Source organism: Urocitellus parryii, chromosome 1, assembly GCF_045843805.1.
Source record: "Urocitellus parryii isolate mUroPar1 chromosome 1, mUroPar1.hap1, whole genome shotgun sequence".
Lineage (NCBI taxonomy): Eukaryota > Metazoa > Chordata > Mammalia > Rodentia > Sciuridae > Urocitellus > Urocitellus parryii.
Genome location: NC_135531.1, coordinates 144,910,239 through 144,934,224, shown reverse-complemented (window position 1 = coordinate 144,934,224; position 23,986 = coordinate 144,910,239). Strand labels below are relative to the sequence as shown.

Below are 23,986 nucleotides of genomic sequence, written 5' to 3'. Positions count from 1 at the left end.
CAGCCCTAAGCTTTTTCTGTGGCAGTAGAAAGGAACTTTTTAGTGTTGTCTTTTCTGCCTGTTCTGTTGCTACTTTGTTCCAAGTACCATTGTTGCCACTTTTTGGGAAGCTACTTTTCATCCTACTTCCCTTAACCTTAAAAAATTTTTCCTTTTGCCAGCCATAAGGCAAACCATCTCCCATTTGTTGTCAAAGTGCTTCTCTGGAAAACAGTAACTCCTTAGTGCTATGAGGCAGCTTTTTTGTTAGTTAGCCTGCCCAAGTCACAATAGCAGCAGCCTCAAGGAGAGTAAAAGGGCTTCCACATAAACATAAATGTCCAGATATGTTTCCTAGTATAAAGTTTTGTGTTTTTGAAGAGGAAAAATGGTACAGAAACTAAATGTCATGGTCCTTCTAAAACCCTTTATTCAGCTAGAAACCTCATGGATTAAGTCCTGTGATTGCATTTTTAGTCCTTTGAAAGCTCAGAATTTCTACTACTATTTTTTTTCCCTCTGTGCTGGGAATTAAACCCAGGGTCTCATGAATGCTAAGCACATGCTCTATCACTAGGCTACACTCTCAGGCCCTCAGCTGCTTTTGATATTCCCAAAATAAAAATAAACACACACATGCAAATATGATGATAAAGGTATATCCCCAGATCTTTTTATTTTTTAATTTTGATATAGGGTCTTGCCAATTGTCGAGGGCTTTATACTTATTCTTTTGCCTCAGCCTCTCAAGTTGCTGGGATTTCAGGCATGTGTGCCTTGCTAAATATACATTTCATATTAGATAATTGACCTTCATGTTTTAGTAATTTAAGAAATTGTTGCTTAATATAAAATAATACCCTGGCTCATGGTTGGTGGTTCACCAAATTATTAAGTAGTATGAACTTCTGGTGTCAGTGAGATAGCAATTGTTCAGTGGCAGGACTTGTGTGAATAAATTCTTGTCTACCTTTAGTGATACTCATTGTCAGCTCTTAGGCTATTTCTTAATCAAGAAAGTTTTTTCCGTCTTTATGGTATAATTCTGTCCCAGAAATCTTGATTTCATTAATCTGTACTGTGTCAAATAAATGGCTAGTTACCATGACAAGTTCTGCATGGTGATTGAGATATGGGTAACTAATATGTATTATGCCAATCTAATCATAGGGGGCCATATTTAGGTTGAAGTTACTCAATCAAAAAATTATATCAGAAAACTATTCTGAATTCTTTACACATGCTTAATCTCCATAACAGTAATATATAAGGAACTTTCAGATGAAGAAACCAAGGCACATAGTTGTTGATTTATCCACATGAATCAAACAAGAATTAGTGTATGCTGAAGACAAAGACTCAGGCCCTAATAATCTCAGAAACTTATTGATCCATTAATATAAGTATTATTTTGCTTGTGCACAATATAGCCTTAAAACATGAAGCAATTTTTAAAAATGCTTAAATGTTCAATATCTTCCTTTATTGTGGCCTTGTACGTCAGAATAGTTCCTGAAATATTCATGTTGGAATAGTCTGAAAATGAGCTGCTATCAAATGGGTTGTTTTATTTGGGATTGCTAACCACCAAAGTTGTAAGAAAAGGGAAATAGTTTTATAGTTTCTTCCTCCCATAGGTCATAATTTAGTTGTGGACATCAGGATGTTTTTCTTGGCTAATCTCATTCATGTAGTTTTCCTTGTACATCTGTTAAATAACTTACTAAACTATTTTCTTGAAAATTTGTTGATTCAAGTTGCCCTTAATGGTTATCAAGAAGTTGGTACCTTTTGGAAAGTTGAAATAGACTATAAAGATAAGAAATTCCACTACTATCCTGGTTTATGTATTTTTGTTTTGGATCAATTCCTGGTTTTTTTTTGAGGTATTGAAACAATTGTATGTGGTTTTTAGTGTTTCCCAAGACTTTATATTGGACTGTAAACATTTAATGACCTTTCTACAAAATGAATTAGTTTCTACTTCTATACTTTATATTTTTTCAGTGAGTGATCAATTTATATATACATTCTCATTAGTCTGGTACTGCTTACCATTTGAAACAAAATTTGGAATGTTGACTTCTTCAACACTTATTCATTTAATCTTTTCTAACCTTGGATTTTATATAAGCCATAAAATAATAATTTTCTGATTTTTTTAAAAAAAAACATTGACAGCTTTATGCTCAGTAATGAATATATCAGGTATTATGAATCTAGAAATTTTAAATGTGAGTTGGTTAGTTTTGACCTATCCAAACTGATAATGAATCCATACTGGAAGTTTTCCCTAGGATGTTAAGTAAACTCTTAAATGAGTAAAGAAACAATTACTTCTTTACTGCACAGATTGGAATTGGGATTGAAGTCAAATTTTAGAATGCTGATTTTTTTTAATTTTTATTTTTTGGTGGTGCTGGGATTGAACCCAAGGCCTTGTGCACTCTACCCACTGAGCTATATCCCCAAACCTTAGAATGCTGATTTTCTTTTTAAGCTTGAAATATTTAGATAAAGACTATTTGTAATACTTATAATCTATAATGGATATTTTAGAGATTAAAAGATAAAGTACTCTGTGGTATCAATCAGTTAATGTCAGCTAATAATAAGAGTCTTCAGATTAAATTTCATTTGTATTACATTTTTTACTATGTAATGATTCTTTCTAAATGTAATAGGTCCTTGGTTAGACTTTTTTGTTTAAAGTTTTAACTCTGTAAAACAAGTCTGGCCAGTCATCGTAGTACATACCCTTAATCCCGGCTAACTCAGGAGACTGAGGCAGGAGGATTCTATGTTCAATATCAGCCTGGGCAACTTAGTGAGACCCTGTGTCATAATAAAACGTTAAAAGGACTGAGGATGTAGCTCAGTGGTAGAGCATTTTCCTAGCATGCATGAGGTTAAATCCCCAGTACCACCACCAAAAAAAAAAAAAAAAAATCTAGGAGATTTTCAACAAAAAATAATTCATTATTTTGTTATGACCCAAATCTGATGTTCAAACAAGTCATTTAGCCAAGCCAGTCACTGGCATCCTCCTCTCAGCTTTGTTTTTAGTTCTGGAGCATGGTGACTTACTTCTGTTTGGGGTGAGGGAAGAGCTCAGAGAAAGCCAACCTCTAGTTCTAAATGTGGTAGCAGAGTCATTTTAATAACAATACACAGAAAACAAATGCTTTAATCTATTAAAAGAGGAACCCAACAAGTGTGGCAGTAGTTTGGAATGATGATGCAATCAAATCTATAAATCAATCAATTTTTAAAAAGTATCTTGCCATGCAAGTTTTTGCCTGAGAAATTAAACTTTGCTGACTCTAAATAATCAGTTACTTGTAGGGAGGAAATATATAATATACATGGGATACGTTAACATTTTATTGATTCTGGGAGTATCTGGAGTTTGTGTAAACATTTCCATTCTCATAATTTTGGAGAAACACAGGATATTCAGTTAATCTTTCAAGAATGTTAGGGGTTCATATAACTTTATTTTTTTTTCTGCTTGCAGAATATTATTCAGTTTTATTTACTCTTCCTTCCATCCTCCCATGAAACTGAAAAGTAAGAAAATACTTTCATATAAAATACTTTTGTAGAATTTGTATTTCTGGTTTATCTGTAAGTAGTACAAATATAGTCTAAAACTTTGAATTAAGATTACAAGAATATTAAACCATATTAGTTAACTGTGTTCAGTAGTAGGAAAGTGTCAAGAGTGATTAAAAATCGGTATGCTGTGTTGAGTTTGGAGGTGCACACCTCTAATCCCAGTAATGTGGGAGGCTGAGACAAGAGGATTGAACATTCAAAGACAGCCTGGCAATTTAGTGAGACCCCCATCTCAAAATAAAAAATAAAAGGTAAAGCACCTTTGGTTCAATCCCCAGTACCTCCTCTCTTCCAAAAACAATCTGTAGTTCTGTTTCCTGCCTCCATGATAAACACTGAAATTAAAGGCCACCCTGGGTCAGAACAAAACAAACTATTGGTAATTCAGTTGGAAAACAGTTTTTACTTGATCTTTCTTTGAATATCCAGAATTATTCTGAAAGTAGAAGATTTTTTTAAAGGACTTCTTCCTCAAAACCTGGCAGGAAGTTGCTTTTTTATTTATTTGTTCTATTCTTTTTTTAACTGAGATCTCTGAAGGATGAAGTATATTTCAGAGCCAATTCTCGATGGCTATTTTTAAAAACAAAAGGTTTCATATTTCATTATTTAGAATTGTAGTTTTGCTCTTGGAAAGAGGAAAACAGAAGGTGTATATAATCTAGCATGGTCTTTTGTGTAAGTAATTGAAATCGTAAATAATATGCACATGAACACCCAAAAAGATATGATACCATTGGATTGAAGTACATTTTTTGTTTTTAAATAAGCAGATTACTCTCTCTGAAATCTAGTTATTGCGGAAGAATTGCTAAGAGATCCTCAGTTTTCTTATGTCTCTGATTTCAGTTTTTCCTTCTCAAACTGATATTTACCATGCTTTCTGGAGTGCATGCATAGGAGTGAAGAATAAGGATTTTTTCTTTCAGTTGTATGGTTTGTATTTGATATTCTCTAAAAACCAAAGAAAATGTAATTTCTATGACTGACAATGTATTTTTTTGAACTTTTATTCAACATTTAGTTCTTTTAGTACCACAGTTCATGATGTTGCATTTGATGTTGTTGTCTTGTATATAAATTAGTAGACTATAAAAGCCTACTAATTATTTCCAGTAATATTCAGATTTTTCAGGTGTTATGGCATAATAACAAATGAGCTTTACAAATAACTAACAAAGTTCTAACTTCTACTGTTGCTTACTAGTTGTGGAATTCTGAATGAGTTGATTTAACTTCTCCACTAAAAAACTGCTATTAAATATATTTTCCCTCTCCTCACTTTTTCTTAATTAGGATAGGGGCAGTATTATAGAGAAAGCTGCCAGAGTTAGATTTGTTGCATTTCTTTTTTTTTTTTTTCTTTAAAAATTTTTATTTGTTCTTTTTAGTTATACATGACAGTAGAATGTTTTTTGATATATTATACATAAATGGAATATAATGTCCCATTCTTGTGGTTGAACATGATGTGGGGTTATACTGGTTGTATATTCATATTTAAACATAGGAAAGTTATGTCTGATTCATTCTGTCGAATTGTTGCATTTCTTTCTGTACTTTCACTATTTGTTTTCTTCCAGTGCTATACACAGAACAGTAGCAGATTTCTTGTTTAGCACTTTAGCTATTTTATAAATATGGTACTATATAATCAAATATGATAATATTCGCTGTAGTAAAATTAATTCTTCTGTTGAACTGTGTTGTTGCTTTTGTGAAGACATTATTCATTGCTTTGTGTTTTATTTTCAAACCAAGAAATGATTTTTTCAATGAGTGTTAAACAGAAACTATGCGACTCCTAGATGAAAATATAGAGTCATTACATGTTGCACAGGCAACAACTTTCTCAGTAGGAACTCTAAAACTTACAAAATTATGTCAAGAGTTAATAAATGGGATAGCAACAAATCAAAAAGCTTTTGTATAGCAAAGGAAACAATTAGGAATGTGAAGAGAAAACCTACAAAATGGGAGAAATTCTTTGCTGCCTACTCTTCTGACAGCAGGTTAATATCCAGAATATAGAAAGAACTCAAAAGATTTAACATCAAAAAATCAAATAACCTAGTTAATAAATGGGCAAATGAATTAAACTGACAATTTTCAAAAGAAAGATACAAATGATGAAAAAATATATGAAAAATATTCAATGTCATTAACAGGGAAGTAGAAATAACTACACTGAGGTTTCATCTCACACCCGACAGAATGGCAGTCATCAAGAATATACACAATAGGGGCTACGGTTGTAGCTCAGTGGTAGGGCACTTGCCTAGCACTTGAGAGGCACTGGGTTTGATCTCAGCACCACATAAAAATAAACAAAGTATTGTGCTATCTACAACTAAAAAGAAGAAGAAGAAAAGAACACCCATAATAATAAATGCTGGAGAAGATGTGGGGAAAAACGAACACTTTTTCACTGTTGGTGAGAAGTAAATTAATATAATTACTATGGAAATCAGTATGGAGATTTCTCAAAAGACTAGGCATGGAATCACCCTGTGATCCAGCTGCACTGCTCCCCAATCTTGAAGAATTAAAGTCATCTCATACTGCAGTGATACATGTATACCCATGTTTATAGCATCACAGTTCCACAATAGCCAAAGTATGGAATCAGCCTTGGTTCAATCAACATATGAATGAATAAAGAAAGTGTGGGATATATACATAATGGAGTTTTATTTAGCCAGAAAGAAAAATGAAATTATGTCATTTGCAGGAAAATGATGGAACTTGAGAACATTATGTTAAGTGAAGTAAGTTAAACTCAGAAGATCAAGAGCCGAATGTTTTCTCTCATATGTGAAAGTTAGAGAGGAAAACAGGTGCAGATGCAGAGGCCGGGAGATCAGTAGAAGAAAGGCACCAGGGAATGGGGGCCAAGGGGAAGTGCTAGGTAGAGATACTGGCCAAATTATATTGTGTGCATGTGCAAATATATAACAACAAATTCCCTCATTATGTACAACTGTAATACACCAATAAAAATGTGGAAAGAGATATAAATAAATAAATGGTTGGCAAATATCCAGCTAAGTGAATTAATAGTTTTTCTACCTTGCCATGTCATTTATGTAGCACTGCAAATTTTCCAATGGTGAAAGTTACATAATTGTTGTATTTAAGAGTAGACTTCTTGGTTGTTGACAGTAAATTTGTTATTGTTCACAGAGCTGTAATGAGATTGAACATATTTTAAAATATGAATATTGAACCTATAAAGTGTTGTTTATAAATAAGGATAATGTGGTGAAGGCCATCCCCTGATGTAAACAAAAACAAAAAAAAAGGTCATAAGACACCAGATCCATTATCAAGTTTTTAGAATTCTTCTTACTATTTCCCTAGTACTATGGCTAAAAACACTAAAAAACAAACAAAAATTCCCAGCATAAATGACTTGTTACCTGAAAAAACCTTCAGTGTTCATTTCATGGGTGTTTTATGATTTAAATTTTTTTTTAAAGATTGATACTTAACAGGGAGTGTAATTGTTTTATGTATCTTCATTATTAAAATGTTTTTTTAAGCTGGGCATGGTTGGTACACTCCTGTAATCCCAGCAACTTGGAGTCTGAGGCAGGAGGATCTCAAATTTGAGGCCATCCTCAACAACTTAGCAAGACCCTGTCTCAAAATAAAAAAGGTCCCAGGGTCTGGGGATGTAATTCAGTGGTAAAATCCCTGGGTTCAATCCCCAGTACCAAATAAGAAAAAAAATGGACTTTTTTGGAAATAAAAGTTAACAGTTGACTTTTAGATACATAGATTTTGATGCAAGAATTATTATTTCCTAATAGTGTTTTTAAAATCTTGTTAATTCCAAAGGTAAATACTTAAATTATTCCTTGTGGCTTTTACACATGTACCAGTTGATATACATATTTTAATACATGTAGAGATATTTGAGTCACTACTTTGCTGCACTTTAAAAAGCCTGATAAAAGTTATTTGAAATACAAATAATATTCATATCATCTTACCAACATTTTTTACTTCCCTACAAATAGTTATAGCTTACTGAGATACAGTATTGGATTTGTTTTTAATTAACATATAATAGTTTTCTTTTGGTTACAGTGTGTTGCTCATGGGAAGAAATTTGGAAAATATGGGAAAGTTTTAGGGAAACAAAATACCATTATTTGAAACCCTTGCTTGGAACTAAGTTATTTGTATCTTTCTCTGAGTGGCTGAGTCTTCATATGACAAAACACATTTAAAGCTCTCAAAATATTTCCTGACTTTACAGTGAGTAAAGTCTTTATAATAAGCTTAAAACAAAAAGAAGAAACCAAATGAAATATGTAGACCCATTTGACGCCATTTTTCAAAAAATAAGAGACAAACTTGGAAAAATATTGCTGCATTATCCTATTTATTTCCTTATTCATCTGTTAATAACATCAGATTACATTTATGCTCCACTTTTTCTTTTGGTATATAGTTTTGTTTTAGAAAGCATATACCTGAATTTGTAAGACAAAGAAAATAACAGTAATAAGGACTTACAGTTTTTTTTCATTAATCATTTTACTGATTTTTCTTAATGCAGATCAGAAGAAGCATTGACTATAAAAGCCCCATTTTAAATGCTTTTGCTTTCCACTAGTTCTGCCTCTAAAACCTGGATCCAAATTTATCAAGTAAAATAGCTCAATATTTTATCAATATCAAGTGGTCAAATAAAAAGAGGATGGGGAAGGCCAAATGAAAACAAGATACTCAGCCCTTGACTGATTGAATGTGGCTGTACTCACAGTTTTAGAAGCTGGTGCAGAGCTTGAGAATGGTACCTTTCAGCAGTTGGTGAGCTATTGGTTGGTATTGGTTATCCTTTCCTTGGGAAATCTTAGTTGTGTCCTACTAATTGTTAGGGTGCTTGAGGAACAAACAGGGAAGTGCGAGTAGAAACAGTGAAAAGTTGCACACACATGATTTTGAATTTTATCCACATAAAAAGCAGTGACTCAGAATTGCTTTTCAGTAAAATCTTCACAACATGAGCAGCTTCCTGTATTTTTTGCTTTGGTTATTTCCTCTTTCCCTTTGCTTTTTCTTTTTGGCCTGTCATCAGAGACCTTTAAGTTTTGTTATTATTAACTGTTTGTATCACTAAACTACTCAGCAGTAGGTACTGTTACATTTTCAGAGTGATATTAATCATCATTGATCTTCAGGTCAGAAGAAAACCTACCTCGTCTTGTCACTCATTTTCATGACTAAGCAAAGACAAAGCTAAAAATACTGAGTAAACCTAGAGCAATTTGAGGAGGACGCATTTGTGCTTTATAATGATTATTAGATTGTTTTCAGTCTAATTAAATAACATTTCAGATAATTCAATCTAGATAACATTTAATGCTAGCAATAGAATAATTAAAAATATAGCAACATTTAAATTTTTTCTTCTTTTTTTCCCCTCCATTTTACATTTTCATGTCTGTAGAAATTAAAAACAGGTTAAAAACCTGGAGAGAAAAGATTGGTGATCATCAGAAGCATTAAAACTCATTAGACATTTTTATAGGTTGAATTCTCTTTTGATATCACTGCCAAGCTGGTTTAAAGTAGTATATGGGAAATTGTTTTGGTGTTTCAGAGAATTTTTAGTTATGTTCTTAAGTGTTATAATGAAAGGAAGTACAGGTTAAAATGTGTGTGTGTGTGTGTGTGTGTGTATACACACACACACACACAGTATCCAAGGATTTTGAGTCTTAACAAAAGGTCACTATATGGTGTGGTAATACAATGTAAAGAGATATATTTTTTTTAAGTTTTCAAGTTAGGAATTTCAGTTTAGGATTGGTACAAGTTCTGAAGTCACTCGTTTGTGTTATTAGTCTAAATGCTATAAAACTTACTGGTTGGTATTTTCTATAATTCTGCTAACAATATATCTTAGACCTTTGTCTGAATTTTGCATCTCTTAAAAAAACTGATTAGAGAGCTCCCTCTAGTGTCTGAAATAGCCATTCTTCAGACATTTCTGTCAATCATAGGAAGTTTAAAAAATTAAACTGTTTTTTCTTTCAAACATCTGAAAATTTTTTCTTTCTTTTTTATTTTTTTTTGAGAGTGGGGTTACTGGAATTATGAATAGTACACGGATGGAGGGCAATAGAAAACATGGGAAAGGAAGGATCAAAATACCATTTCTGACTTTTTAAAAACCATTATTTTTAAACAACCTGGAATAAAGCCAAACTCTACAGTGTTGTTTTATTTTGGTTTAGTTTACAGTTGTTTCTGAATCAAGTAAAGCTCAAAAACACTTTGTTTTGGAATTCTCTGTACTATCAGATCTGATCTGGAAAGAATTCTTTCCCTTTTCTGAAAGCAACAGTTTCACTGGAAAATAGCTTTAAAATAGAGCCCAATTCACTTCCTGGAAGTAGACTAATTTTTTGTTGTTATAGTTGCCATATCCTTCTGTGGTTATACTTTATATTGTATATTCTAAGGCTCCCATTGTTTTTCAACAAAGGAAATAAGGAGATTCTTAAATTACTGGCTTTTTGCCACCTCTCTAAACACACACCACTCAGACACACAGGCCTTAAGCAAAGAATCTTGTGAAGGGGTTACGGAAAGAGTGCCTTTCTCATTTGACCCATGGGCCTTTGTAGCTTGAACAAGGAAAGTAGTGTTCAGAAAACTAAAGCATTTATGAAGGCTCTGGTAAAAATATTTCATGTACATGGACTGGAGATTAACTCCTTTCATCTTGTTCTCCAACAAATTAAACAATGGAGAGAGATTTCAAGTGAATTCTTGGTAATGAAATGCTTGGGTGAATTATAATCCTAATTGCTATTGTTCATTTTCACAGCTGCATTTTGGCACTTTTAACTGCCTAAGCTATGCATTCTTCAGCCACCAGGATAAACAAAAGCATTCTGAAATCTATCATTTTGTGGCATCGTAAATTGCATATCTGTTATTGGCTGCCTGGGTTTTATTTTGATCCCATTGCTGAAAAAAATTAGGAATAAAATTACTCTTCTGCATTTGTACATAAAATTACCTTCAATGTAATCATTATTGGATTTTTATGAAAATTCATTAAGAGGTTTAAATTTTGGAGGGACTGTAGAGATTATGGATTTATTTAGTCTCAAGGAAGTAATTTGCATTTATTTTATCAAATTAGTTGATATTTTAGAAGGATGTTTTCTCCAGCATTCAAAATAAAATACCAGGATTTCACTTTTCTTCCTTAATAGAACAGTGTTCTGAATGTAAATCTAGAAGCTAAAGTTATTCAATGATTTGGCAAGTATTTGACCCAAACCTATATGTTAGTTTCTTCCCTAAAGTTAAAGAAATTGAAAGGATTAAAATAAATTTGAAGAGATTCTGAGTGCCAGTTTCAACCAAGCCTTCCTTATTTAAACAACAGTACTTTTTGATGACTGAAAAATTAGATAGCAAAACGGGGGTATAATGTAAGTAATAGCTACCAAATTCTGCTATTTTAAAAAATTGTTTCTAAGATTTAATTTTAAATGGAAGATTTGAATTACCATATTCACAGTATCTGTTATATAATGATTGCTCAGTAATAATTGGAGCTTTAGATGGCAAATTAATACTACTATCATATGTCACATTTTCATAGTATTTCTTTATTCCTTCTCAGAATGTCTTTGAATTCTTATATTCATATAAGGATGCCAAATTGCATTTTAACAACCAAACATTTTGCCATCACATGTCTTAAGTTTTCAAATGTATTTTTCTCATAGTTAATTCTTTATTAAAGTATTGTTTATTTTTTAAAATTCTAGTGGTTATTATGTTCAATTATGGTAACTAAATTTTTTTGAGCATTTCCTATATGTCAGTCACTGTGCTAAACATTATTTAATATGCTGCCCTTTAAGGTGTTGTTTTTATTTGTTCCCATTTTACATTTGAAGAATTTGAGATTACGATAATTTATTTTGCTAGAGGTCACAAAGTGTGATTGGTATCAGAGTTTTCTGATTCTTGGGGTCCATGTTATTGACTATTGCAGAAATCTTAAGGGAAAGTTAAATTAAATATACCTGATGGAATATTATGTAGCCAATAAAAGTAGGGATAACTACTATATGATGATGGAAAATATATATAATAGATGAAAAAAGCCTGGAATTACAAGTAAATGTTCAAAGTACTCCTAAATAACTTCGATTATCTTTGATTCATCATTCTTTTTTGAAAATATGATGTAGTGTTCAGCTGCAGTGTAATTTTGCTTAATCTACAGAATTTTTTGTAATCAGGAAACCTAAACCTGCATGTAAACCAAGTCTGATCAAGAAACTGACAACTTAGTTTCATAATAGACTCTAGCATGTTCAGTTTTCTTTTTAATTTAACCAAGTCCATTTTTTTATGGAATTTAGGCCAGCTCTAATGCAGTCTCATCTGTATTCTTGAAGGATAGTAGAATAGTAAAATCTTCTTAAAGATAGCTTAAATGTGTTATATAGTGTCCTTGGGGTAGTTTGTGCACAAAAGATGTTTTCTTTCCCACCCTGTAGAGGTAGCTCATTAGGACACCCAGTAGTGTCATTATTAAGTTTTCATGTGTTTCTCAGTTTTGATGCTAATCTTTGTGCGTATGTGCGTGCATTTTTTTCTCTGCAGCACCAATGTGGTTATGAATTATTCAGAGATTGAGTCTAAGGTTCGAGAAGCAACGAATGATGATCCTTGGGGACCTTCTGGGCAACTCATGGGAGAGATTGCCAAGTAAGTGATAATTTGACTCAGCAATGCAGAAAGAATCAAAGCATCTTTACATAAAAATGTGAAATTTTCTTTCAGTTTTAAACTAGCTGCCAAATATAAATTTTGCATAATTATTCAGATAATGATGTACAAAGTTTTATACAGGGTCTATTCCCTTAAAAAATTAGCTCAGAAAAAAAAAAAACCACAATTTTTCTTTCTCGGTGAAGTTTCAAGACTTACTGTAGCTTACCATGTAAATTTTGAAGTATGAGTACAAAATACTTGGAAGTAAAGTTCTAAAGAATTTTTTGTGATGAATATCGGGGCCACTGTGTCAGTGAATAAAGAACTTGCAAAGTATGATATTAATTAGTGGTGCCTACAGATATTATAAGTATTGTTTAAAATATAGGAAGAACATTTTCAAGGAATGTATCAGCCACATTTTTTGAATTAAGCTTATTCTTTTTTAAGCTCTTTGGGGGAAATATAACAATTTAGAGCAAGCCTGCCATCTACTGTCAAAATTAACATATTGCAAATTCTTGAGAAAAATCATTGTTTTTTTTCAGGGCTACCTTTATGTATGAACAGTTTCCAGAACTTATGAATATGCTTTGGTCTCGAATGTTAAAAGACAACAAAAAGAATTGGAGAAGAGTTTATAAGGTATGAACATAAGCCTATTTTATAATCTAACATCTTGAAAACAAATGCTTAGAATTTAAAGCACACATACAGAAGTGATTTGGAAGCACATTAAATCCTTTAATAGAATAGTCGAAAACACATAAAAGAAGCATATTTGTTATTTGTGTTCTATTTATCAGTCATTGTAAAGAACAGTTGTTAATGTAAAATGTTTAAAACTAATTCAGCTTTTAAATGTTAAATATTTAAGAAATTTTTTCCTATAAAAAATGTTTGCACTTATCAAAATAATTCATCTCTAATAATACATGTTTAGTCTATGAGCAGTTAAGATGAAATCAAGTCCTATGTAGTTTGTCGTCGCTTCATAAAAATTTGCCTAATTTATAATAATAGGATTCTAACAGTATTCAGCACCCAAAAAATATTAGTTCAGAAAATAATTGGATTTTTAATCCTAAATACACAGACTTAATTTTTTGTGGGGCAGGGGGTACAGGGAATTGAACCCAGCAGTGCTTAACCACTTAGCCACATTCCCAACCCTTTTTAAATGTTGAGACAGGGTCTCACTAAATGGCCAAGGGCCCATAAGTTGTTGAGGCTAGCTTTGGCAATCCTCTTGCCTCAGCCTCCTGAGTCACTGGCATTATATAGATTCAAATTCTAATATTTTTAAAATTTTGAACATATATGCACTCTTTATCAGATTCCTTTCCTGATAACATGTAATGCACAATTCTAAAACTAGGTGTCATTTGTTCTTACAACACTACCACATTTTTTTTTTTACTACTCAAAATACATAACAAAATGACATGACATTCATATTTGAACCTTTGAAAGTTCTGATTTTCAGGATTAAAAATCTCTTTTAGTTATCTGTTTCTTTTTTATTGTTGTGTTTTTTCCTACATTTTTTATTGGTGTATTAAAATTGATGGGATTTGTTGTTATGTGTTCACACAATATAACAACATAATTTGACCAGTATCACTCCCCAGAACTTCCTCCCTCCCTCTCCACATTCCACCCCTTGTCCCTTTTCTCTTCCCTTTCCTCTGTTGATCTCCCTTTGATTTTTTTTTTTTTTTTTTTTTAGGAGATCCTCTGGCTTTTTTATATAAGAGAAAATATGACCCTTAGTCTTCTGATTTTGACTTATTTCTCTTAACATGATGGTCTCTAGTTTCATTCATTTTCCTGCAAATGGTATTAATTTCATTTTTCTTTCTAGTTAAATAAAACTCTATTGTGTATATATCCAACACTTTCTTTATTCATTTATCTTTTGATGGATATCTAGACTTATTCCATAGTTCAGCTATTGTGAATTGTGCTGCTATAAACATGGGTATGCACATATCACTGTAGTTATGAGTGAGGACTTTAATTCTTTAAGGTAAATACCGAGGAGCAGTATATCTGGATCAATGCCTAGTCTTTTGAGGAATCTCCATACTGATTTCCTTAGTTATTATACTAATTTACTGTCCCACTAACAGTGTAAAAATGTTAGAAATGTTTATTTTCTCCACATTCTCTCCGGCATTTATTATTATGCGTATTCTTTTTTTTTGGTACTGGGAATTGAACCCAGGACACTAGGGCACTTAACCACTGAACCACATCCCTAGCCCTTTTTTTTATATTTTATTTAGAGACACCATCTTGCTGAGTTGCTTAGTCCCTCACTAAATTGCTGAGTCTAACTTTGAACTCAAGGTCCTCCTGCCTCAGTCCTCCCAAGTTGCTAGGATTACAGGCTGTGCCACCACACCCAGCTTATTATATGTATTCTTGATGATTGCCATTCTGACTAGTGTGAGAATAAATCTCAATGTAATTTTGATTTGCATTTTCCTAATCACTAATGATATTATAGTTCTTTTTCTTATGTTTGTTTCTGGAAACATTCACTGTCTTTACTTCTGCTTGTATTTATGATGAAGTAGTGAAATTTCTATAAATTAAGTAAGTATGCTTTTAGAAATTGAAGTTGTGGTTGGTGCTTGTTTTTGTTTTTGTTTTTTTAATTCTTGGGTAAATTATTTAAAAATAAATAAATAAATAAATCACTGATAGGAAGAGGTTTTGTGTTCCTTAATTTCAACAACCTAACCATTTTTTCATGTAACTCACAAAGTTGTTCAAGAGTCACTACTATGTTATTTCAGAATAATTACACTACTCTATATTCATTGGTAGCCATTCTTGCATTTTAGCTAAACCTTCTGAAAACTTAAGTTTTTTCTTTCATTAGTTGGCATTAACTTTTTGGTGCAAATGCTATATCAATAATTAAATTTTACCTTGGAAAAATACTATAGGTTTATATAAATGCCAGATAATTTTGATAGTTCTATTAATTCAGAGTTCTATAATACCTACAGAAGAAGTAAAAACTGAGCCCTCTTTTTAAAGCCTCATTGTTCATTTGTATCATGCAGTGTTGTTAAACATCAGAATTATTGATTCTTTTTTTTTTAATTTTGACATATAGGACTTATTGGATAATTTATATTTATTGTACTCTATATCAGAGGAACTTCAAATTGATAATATGTGTATTTAAAGTCTAATACAGAGTAAAGAAACCCTCTTCATCACCACCATGATTATTTATTTGCTAATGTTGAAAATTTTTTTAACCATTTACCAAAGCTTTACCAGAATTTATTTCGTTAAATCATTTGGTGCTTTATATTTTTACAGTCCTTGCTGCTTCTAGCTTACCTCATAAGAAATGGATCAGAGCGTGTTGTTACAAGTGCCAGAGAACACATTTATGATTTGCGATCCCTGGAAAATTACCACTTTGTAGGTGAGCAATAGAAAAACCTTATAAGCAAATTAAAACAGTAGTTGGAGTTGTCAGTCACCTGAACCAGCTTAGAAGCTTCTCTGCTCTAATTAGAATGTGACTGTTGCTGGTTGTGTGACGAGTGCAGAATCCAAGACGTGGGGCCCTAGAGTATTAATTAGTGAAGACAAGAACTTGCAGAAAAGACTGGCTAATAACAACAGAACCAACACAACATGAGTGTTCGGGTTTATATTAAAATATGCACTGGAGACTGGTCCCCTGTGGTGTCCATAAAGGAATAGCTTTAATCATATGGGAAGAAAAGGTTAGAGCTCCAAAACACACACATCTGTTTGAAGCTGGGTTTTCCCCCCTCCCACCAAATAATATTTACTGTGCAAAGGCAGCAAGGCCAGAGTGTGTTTTGAATGTGAAAGAGGCTAGAGAATGAAGCACACTTCATTTTGTAGCATGCCCTAGTACTTTAAAAAATTCAGTTTTTCAGCTACACTAAGTCCTCATAATTAGTGTTCCCAAACTTGTATAGGGAAACCAAGACATTTGGGGTGCTTTTCAGTCATTAAAATATTCAGGCGGTTCTTGTTTTGATTTGTTCTGTTAAAATATAATAGAAAACATTTATGGATATATTCATTTCATGTGGTCATCTTCACTAACCCTAATTTTTAGTGGGTCTTTAATTGACCTTACACAGTACTATTATCTGTGATCTGTAAAGCAGAATTGCATTTTAGAACTTAGGATTTGCTAAAAAGGAAATGACACAGTGTAATACCACAATCTACCTCTTGTTTTTATTTTTCAAAATATTGAAGTTAGTTTCTTATTTTGTAGATTTACTATTTTTTTTGTCTTAGAGTTTGGTGTGTATTAATTGAATTCATTCGCTTCTTTTCTTCCTTACCATTCTGAAGATGAGCATGGCAAGGATCAAGGTATAAATATTCGCCAGAAGGTGAAGGAATTGGTTGAATTTGCCCAGGATGACGACAGGCTTCGTGAAGAGCGAAAGAAAGCAAAGAAGAACAAAGACAAATATGTTGGGGTTTCCTCAGACAGTGTTGGAGGATTCAGATACAGTGAGTATTAAAGATAGGATGGCATCTAAGCATCAGTTTAGTTTCTCAGATGTATTTTAAGAATCATTGAAATACTAAATACCAAAATGCTATTTTTTTCTAGGAAGATACAGATTACTAAATACACATGATACTCATTTTGGCTGCAATCACATGGATCGTGGAAATCTTCCTGTCTTGTTTTTATTACAGGTTCAAGAATGTGATTTTAACTAATTAGCTAACTGCAAACTTTGTATTAATGTATAGAAAATAAAACAGATGTATACACTTCTTCAGAAAAGTAGTTTCTCTCACTCATATTGTAGAGCATAAAAATACCAAGTTCGATCAAGAGATTTATTGTTTTATTTCAAAACTGGTTTAGCTCACATTTTTGTCCACAAACACATAGCGTCCTTCAAGTCAATGCAGCTTCAGTTTCTGTTCCCTTAGTGAAGCAATATATAACTTGAGAAAAAGATTACTGGCTATACTATCACTTTTTCATCTGGATCTGTTGCTTTGTTTGTTGTTTCCAACACATTTAGGAGCAACTAGTATATTTAATGCTTGTTTTTAATGTAGTAGTTTAAAAATAGGATGCTTGGTTCTTGAAGCATACACAAAATTAAGAATTTTCTTTCACAGCATGTTCATTTGAATTCACCCTGTCTTGTGTGAACTTTGACAGTTTATGCACTATGGATCTTCACAGTTGCTTTTGGGGACACTCTAGTTCCCACTACCTAAAATTGAGTTCATTTTTATTTGGATTATATTGAGGTTTATTACTTTGGCATTACCCATAGAATATTATCTCTATGTTCCTTTTATTACTCTCAAAGAAAAAGTACTGCTCTCTCAGCTTATTTCTATCAGAAAAATTTCCCTTAAGTGACAAAGCACCACATAAAAATTGTTTCATGAATTTGACAAGAATATTTTTCTACAGTATATGTTTTGGATTTGTTTCTGGAGGAGAGTAAAAAACTTTTTATATTATTTGCTCAAGTAATTTTTCTTTAGCTTTTTCAGTATAGCTAAAGAAATTTAATATATCTTGAACAAAAATTGCTAAATGCAACTCATTTACTCATTCTACTTGGATATCCCTTTTTTGGACTATTACAATATCAGATAAATTTAGAAAATTGAGAGTTTTCAGACTTAGTCACAGCAAACTGATTGCAGCATCTGTATTGACAGAAGAGTTAAACAACTTTCTCATTCTTTGCTAAATTATTATTGTTTTTCAGACTTAACTAACGAAAAACAAATGTTGGAAACAATGGTCTGTTAGCAACCTTTTTGATTATTTTAACTTTTTTGTGTGTTTTATCATTCTTACTTTAGATAGTGTCTTACCAAAACCTATTATGTTAAGCACTAATTTAGTATGATCTTTACCAATAGTAATCATTTTGGTTTTCATCTTTCTTGTATATTTGTTTCTTTTCAAAGTCTAGTTCATCACATTGCTACTGAAATGTGCACATACATTATTAGAAAATTACTTCTGAAAACCTTTCCTGGTTGAAGTTTTGTTATCATATTTTCTTAAGTTGGTGACCATTTCTACATTTGTTACACACACCCAGAAATAGATTTTTATATTTTTTTGATGATTCAACCCAGGGCCTTGTACACACTAGGCAAGCACTCTAATTGTGCTGTATCCCCAGGCCCTAGTACAATGTTTTTACTACAGAAAATTTTAGCCTTGAAGTTTTAGCCCACAATTCAGCAAATTGTATTTGTACAGTCTCCAGAGGGCATGTATGCCATAAAAACTGGTTTAACAAAGGTTGGAAACAATGGTCTGTTAGCTACTTTTTTGATATATTTTTTTTTTTATTAAATTTGATTGCTTTCTCTACTCCCACTCTTGCTTCCTAAATTCAGTTAGAACATGGAAATGGAAAGATTCCATTTTGTGTCTTCATTGGGTTCTAAAGAGTAAGGAATAATACAAATCTTAACATTTTGAATCTTTTTTTCACTACCATCATCTTTTCTCTTCATTCCCTGATTCACACAGAAGTTCTATAGGCTTCACCAGTTTGAGAATATATTTCCACTTGGTCTTTGACTGTATAATATCATCATACTATATGACTCTAGTGTGTACAGTTTTTAGTAGCTGGAATATTCTTTTCACAGTAATTATAAAATACTTTCCCATGCTTTAAAATCCATTGTTTTTCTAGTTTGATGCCAGCATATTGGAACATGTAGCATTCATGGTGGAGTTCCTTTAGATTGACTGATTTGATTTGATTGATATTTGAAATGACTGTCTCTGTGTTGCCCAAGCTGGCCTTGAACTCATTGTCTTAAGCAGTCCTGCTTCAGCCTCCCCTCCCGTATAGCTGGGACTGCAGGCACATTACTAGCATGCCTGCCTTACTTTCTGTTTTTTTAAGACACTGTTGATGTCTAATACTTTTCTAAAAATTTTTAAATTGAAAATAGGAGTGAAACACAATTATTAAGTAATATTTGAAAAACAAAAAGATTTCTATTTTTCTTTTGCTTGTAGAACTTGTGTTGATTTTTTTGTGTTTTCTACTACTACTTTCAACAGCCTTTAGGAACTTCCTGAATGCTGCACATTAAGGTTGTGAAAGTTTTCATAAACAAGCTTTTGAATCTGCATTTCTCCTACTTAATGATTGGCATTACATGCTGCGCCTTGCTATAATTCTGTTGATTCAGCACTGTCAGAGCTTTCTGTTTTCCTTTGAAAATGATTTTATTATGAGGAAAAGCTTCAGAAATAAGAAGTGTAGACACCTTTTGAATTTAATGTTCTTAGAGTTGTTTCTTTTTTTAATGTGTTATATAGGCGAAAGATATGATCCTGAACCCAAATCAAAATGGGATGAGGAGTGGGATAAAAACAAGAGTGCTTTTCCATTCAGTGATAAATTAGGTGAACTGAGTGATAAAATTGGAAGCACAATTGATGACACCATCAGCAAGTTCCGGAGGAAAGATAGAGAAGACTCTCCAGAAAGATGCAGGTATTAACATTTTGTCTCCGGGTCTCTTAAAAAGAGTGCTAAATTTATGCAGCTAGATTTTTGTTTGTGATATTGACATTATTTGAAGTTCAGCTTTTTAAAAAATTAGACATTTAGAGAAATCTTAGGTTCTTAGAAAATTTGTGTATAAAATACAGAGGGTTCTCATATGTCCCCTCTTTCCTTCCCCACCGATTTTCCTGCTTAGCATCTTACTTTACTATGGTACATTTGCTAACAATAAACCTATATTAATATGTTTTAACTAAAGTCTATAGCTTGCTTTGGAGTTCACCATGTTGTGCAGTCCTGTTGAGTTTTGACAGATGCATAATACTCACAAAGCACCATGTAGAATAGTTTCACCACCCTAAAAGTGCCCTGTGCAAAAATGTGGAATGGTTTGTGAATTTACTAGTCATCCTTGCATAAAGGCTGTACTAGTTTTCTTACAACATTGCAGTTTTAGTATATGTGCTACTGAAGCAAGCAGCATTCATTTGTTTTAAAGATGCTAGGCCAAACATTATTGCTGTTAGTATTGATATTCCTTTTGTTTTGTCTGTGCCCATTTGTTTCTAAAGTTGATTATCTGTCCTCTATATTTTTATTCAGACTACTTGGTCTTCCCTTGGACTTTCTTGCCCCCAGTAAAAACATTTACAGATTATTTTGCATTTTGACATCAAATGATCCAGGGATCTAGATACTGTTGAGGAATAATGAAGTCCATGTAGTAAGTTTAAAATAAAGGTAAAGGATTTGAAATTTAACTTTTCCCATTACATTTTATTATGATTTTATAAAGTATGTACCAAAAATCAAATCCAAGTGAAGTTTGAACCAAAACTTTTCTAATATAGACTTATATTTTATAAACTTTATTTTCTGTGGTGGGGCATTTGTATTTAGTTTTACATAGAACATACTGGAGCTTTGGAACATTTAGTTTTTATTCTTACCTACCAGTATAGGTGTAAGCTAGTTTTTCTTCCAAATTAAAAGGTATTGTGTATAGTGCTTAAGTTGCAAGGCAGATTTTAGAAGACTTGTATTATGTATGCCTTACAATATCTCTATTAAATAAGGTGGAGTAAGGACTTTATTTTTTAGAAGTAAAACCAAGGCCCATTTAGATTGTGTGGACCCATCTAAAATTACACAATAATGGAATATAACTGAATGCTGAGCGTTCAAGTGCATTCTTGTAACCAATTACTGTCTTTCTTTTTCCTACCCAAGTATCTTAATGGTTCAGATTTAGAGGTTCATTAAGACGTAAAAAACAAAAATGTAATCTACTTTTGAAATAGGTTCTGAAATTTGTTTAGTGTAAATTTGTTTAGTGTATTTTCAGTATGTTTCCATATTTATTTAAATCAATGAAATATCTCTATTTATGTAAGTGCCAGGGATTGAACTCAGGGGCACTCGACCTCTGAGCCACATTCCCAGTCCTATTTTGTATTTTTATTTAGAGACAGGGTCTCACTGAGTTTGTTACTAGCTTTCGCTGAGGCTGGCTTTGAACTCTCAATCCTCCTGCCTTAGCTTTCTGAGCCACTGGGATTATAGGTGTGCGCCACCACACCTGGCTGAAAAGCATCTTTTTGAAGGCCATTTCTGGAATATGATCTTTGAATGGCCAGAGATCTATTTTACAACTGCATTTCTATTTCCTTTATAAAGGAGTATGCATATGATAAACTGATAATCATAAATAACTAAATTTGGGGAAAAAAGAGCGCCTGCTTCAGATATTCCATGCTATTTTTGTTCATTAATGTTCTCTTGGCCTGTGTATTTTTGGCTTCATTTGGAAAACAGTAGCCATGTAATCTGTTGAGATTTCCTCATGAAGTGGGACTCAAGGAAGGGTAGGCTGGTTAGAAATAAGGTATGTTGTTTTTCCCAATACTGGGGATAAAACTCATACATGGTAGGTAAGCCCTCTATTGCTGAGCTACACCCCCCGTCCTACATTCTAATATTGTTAACTTTTTTCCTTTGCTCTTCGAGTTTCAGTGTCTATGTTCCTTCTTTGTTTCCCCTCTCTGCCCACTCAGATTTTCCCTTATTGTAGTTTTCCCCATGTGTTCCCTCTAAGAAAGAATCTACTAGATTTTCTAAGTCTTTTATATAGAATGTTCAGTTGCTAGAGATAAGCAAATATGATATATCACTCTAACAGGTACGTCAAAGACTTTTCATCTTGTACTCTGAGGGAGTAGTAGAGTTTTAGACAAAAATTGCATGTTATCTCAGACTTTACCAGAATTTCAGACTTCAGTTCATTATTAGTCAGGGATTCTTGAACTTGATCACACGTGAAGCTTTCATTTAGTTGTGTGCCAGTCAGATTTATATTCTCAATTTATAAAGAAATTATCCTGCACTGACAAAACTGAATATCAAAAAGGTAAGAAATACAGTTCTACTTATAGGCCTGATTGCCGGAAGCTTTGGGTCATTTTTTGTTGGTGAGAGATTAGTAAGAGCTCTTGGCCACTTACCAGAATTATAGGTTTTCTTTAAAAATGTTTTCATCTTAGGCTGGGGTTGTAGCTCAGTGATAAAGCACTTGCTTAGCATGGATGAGGCCCTGTGTTTAATCTCAGCACCACATAAAAATAAATAAAATAAAAGGTTAAATTCTTAAAAAAAAAAAAAAAGAAAGAAAAAAGAATCTTTTTTAAAAAAATGTTTTCATTCCCAACATACAAAAATCCAGGTTTTCCTCTGTTTTTTTTTACGTTGTTAAAAATATAAGATTTTTAATGTGAGCAAAATGAAATCATTTCAGAAACATTTTCAATATAGGTAAGTTTCTTTGAAGCAGTTTACATAGTTATGTAAAAGTTTAAGCTCCAAATATAGTAAAATACAGTACAGCTGTAAAGTGCATTACCTCATATTTTTCTGCATTTGCAGATAGCATTTAATCACTTGAATTGAAATAGGGTAATATTTTTAAAGTATCCTTTGAAATTGTAAAATTTTACTATGTTATATGCCTTGGTATATGAGAGTTGGTGACTGAATTATGTTATAAAAATGGAACTGTAGCTATGTTCACAGTACATTTCAAAAAAAGATCATCGAGTGCAGATGTTTTAAATACTAGAATATTACCAATTGATTCTGATAATCCTACTATTTAATCTTTTAATTAAGTTTTAAATATATAATAAACAAAAACCTGAGTTATTTTAGGTATTTTTTTATTTGTACACATTTTTGTAAAGACTTTTTCATAGCAATGTTTTAGACTTACCTAGGGAATTCTGCAGATTCCCACTTCCCCTCCCCAATACATACATATCATTATTCAGGAAGCTTAGATAACATTCTGTTGATCCCTGTCAAATAGTCAAAGTATAGGATTTTGGAGTTATCGTGTTTGAAATTCTCTCTAACTCAAGTCACTAAGGATTCCATTTAAAAATAATCCCAAGTCTTATTATTTTGCTTCATTTTTAATATCTTTTAGTGACAGCGATGAGGAAAAGAAAGCAAGAAGAGGCAGATCTCCCAAAGGTGAATTCAAAGATGAAGAGGAAACTGTGACGACAAAGCATATCCATATCACACAGGCCACAGAGACCACCACAACTAGACACAAGCGCACAGCAAATCCTTCCAAAACCATTGATCTTGGAGCAGCAGCACATTACACAGGAGACAAAGCAAGTCCGGATCAGAATGCTTCAACCCATCCACCTCAGTCTTCAGCTAAGGTGGGAATGGCAGGAGCTTACACATTACACATGGTTTATTCTAATAAACTACTTTTACAATTTCGACGTTAGTAGGCTTGGGCATTTCTAGGTAATCATATTAATTATAGATCATCTGGCATGTATTACTCAGAGTCATTAATAATAAGAAATTCTTTGGGGAAGAAACCTGTCCAATTGTAGAATGATTATGTACTTCATGTGAAAGTAGAAATGACACTCTTGATTCATTTGGGGGAGGTTGTAAATCAGAATATATAGTGTATTTGTTTTCATCTATTACCACCACTGGTTACCAAGCCTTGAACTAAAACATGGCAGAATTAAGAAGTGACAAAAGATGGATGAATA

At 32.5% G+C, this 23,986-nt stretch overlaps 1 protein-coding gene across 4 annotated transcripts in view; it reads left to right on the top strand.

Moving 5' to 3' along the window:
• The window catches only part of Clint1 (clathrin interactor 1), a 61,675-nt gene that overhangs the window by 21,410 nt on the left and 16,279 nt on the right, over positions 1-23,986 (top strand). For all 4 annotated transcript variants that reach the window (XM_026388293.2, XM_026388292.2, XM_026388291.2 and 1 more), the window contains exons 2-7: positions 12,250-12,354; positions 12,909-13,005; positions 15,703-15,811; positions 16,729-16,893; positions 19,721-19,898; positions 23,389-23,635. In XM_026388293.2, the coding sequence (XP_026244078.1) occupies positions 12,250-12,354; positions 12,909-13,005; positions 15,703-15,811; positions 16,729-16,893; positions 19,721-19,898; positions 23,389-23,635 (901 nt within the window). The remainder of the gene's footprint in view (positions 1-12,249; positions 12,355-12,908; positions 13,006-15,702; positions 15,812-16,728; positions 16,894-19,720; positions 19,899-23,388; positions 23,636-23,986) is intronic.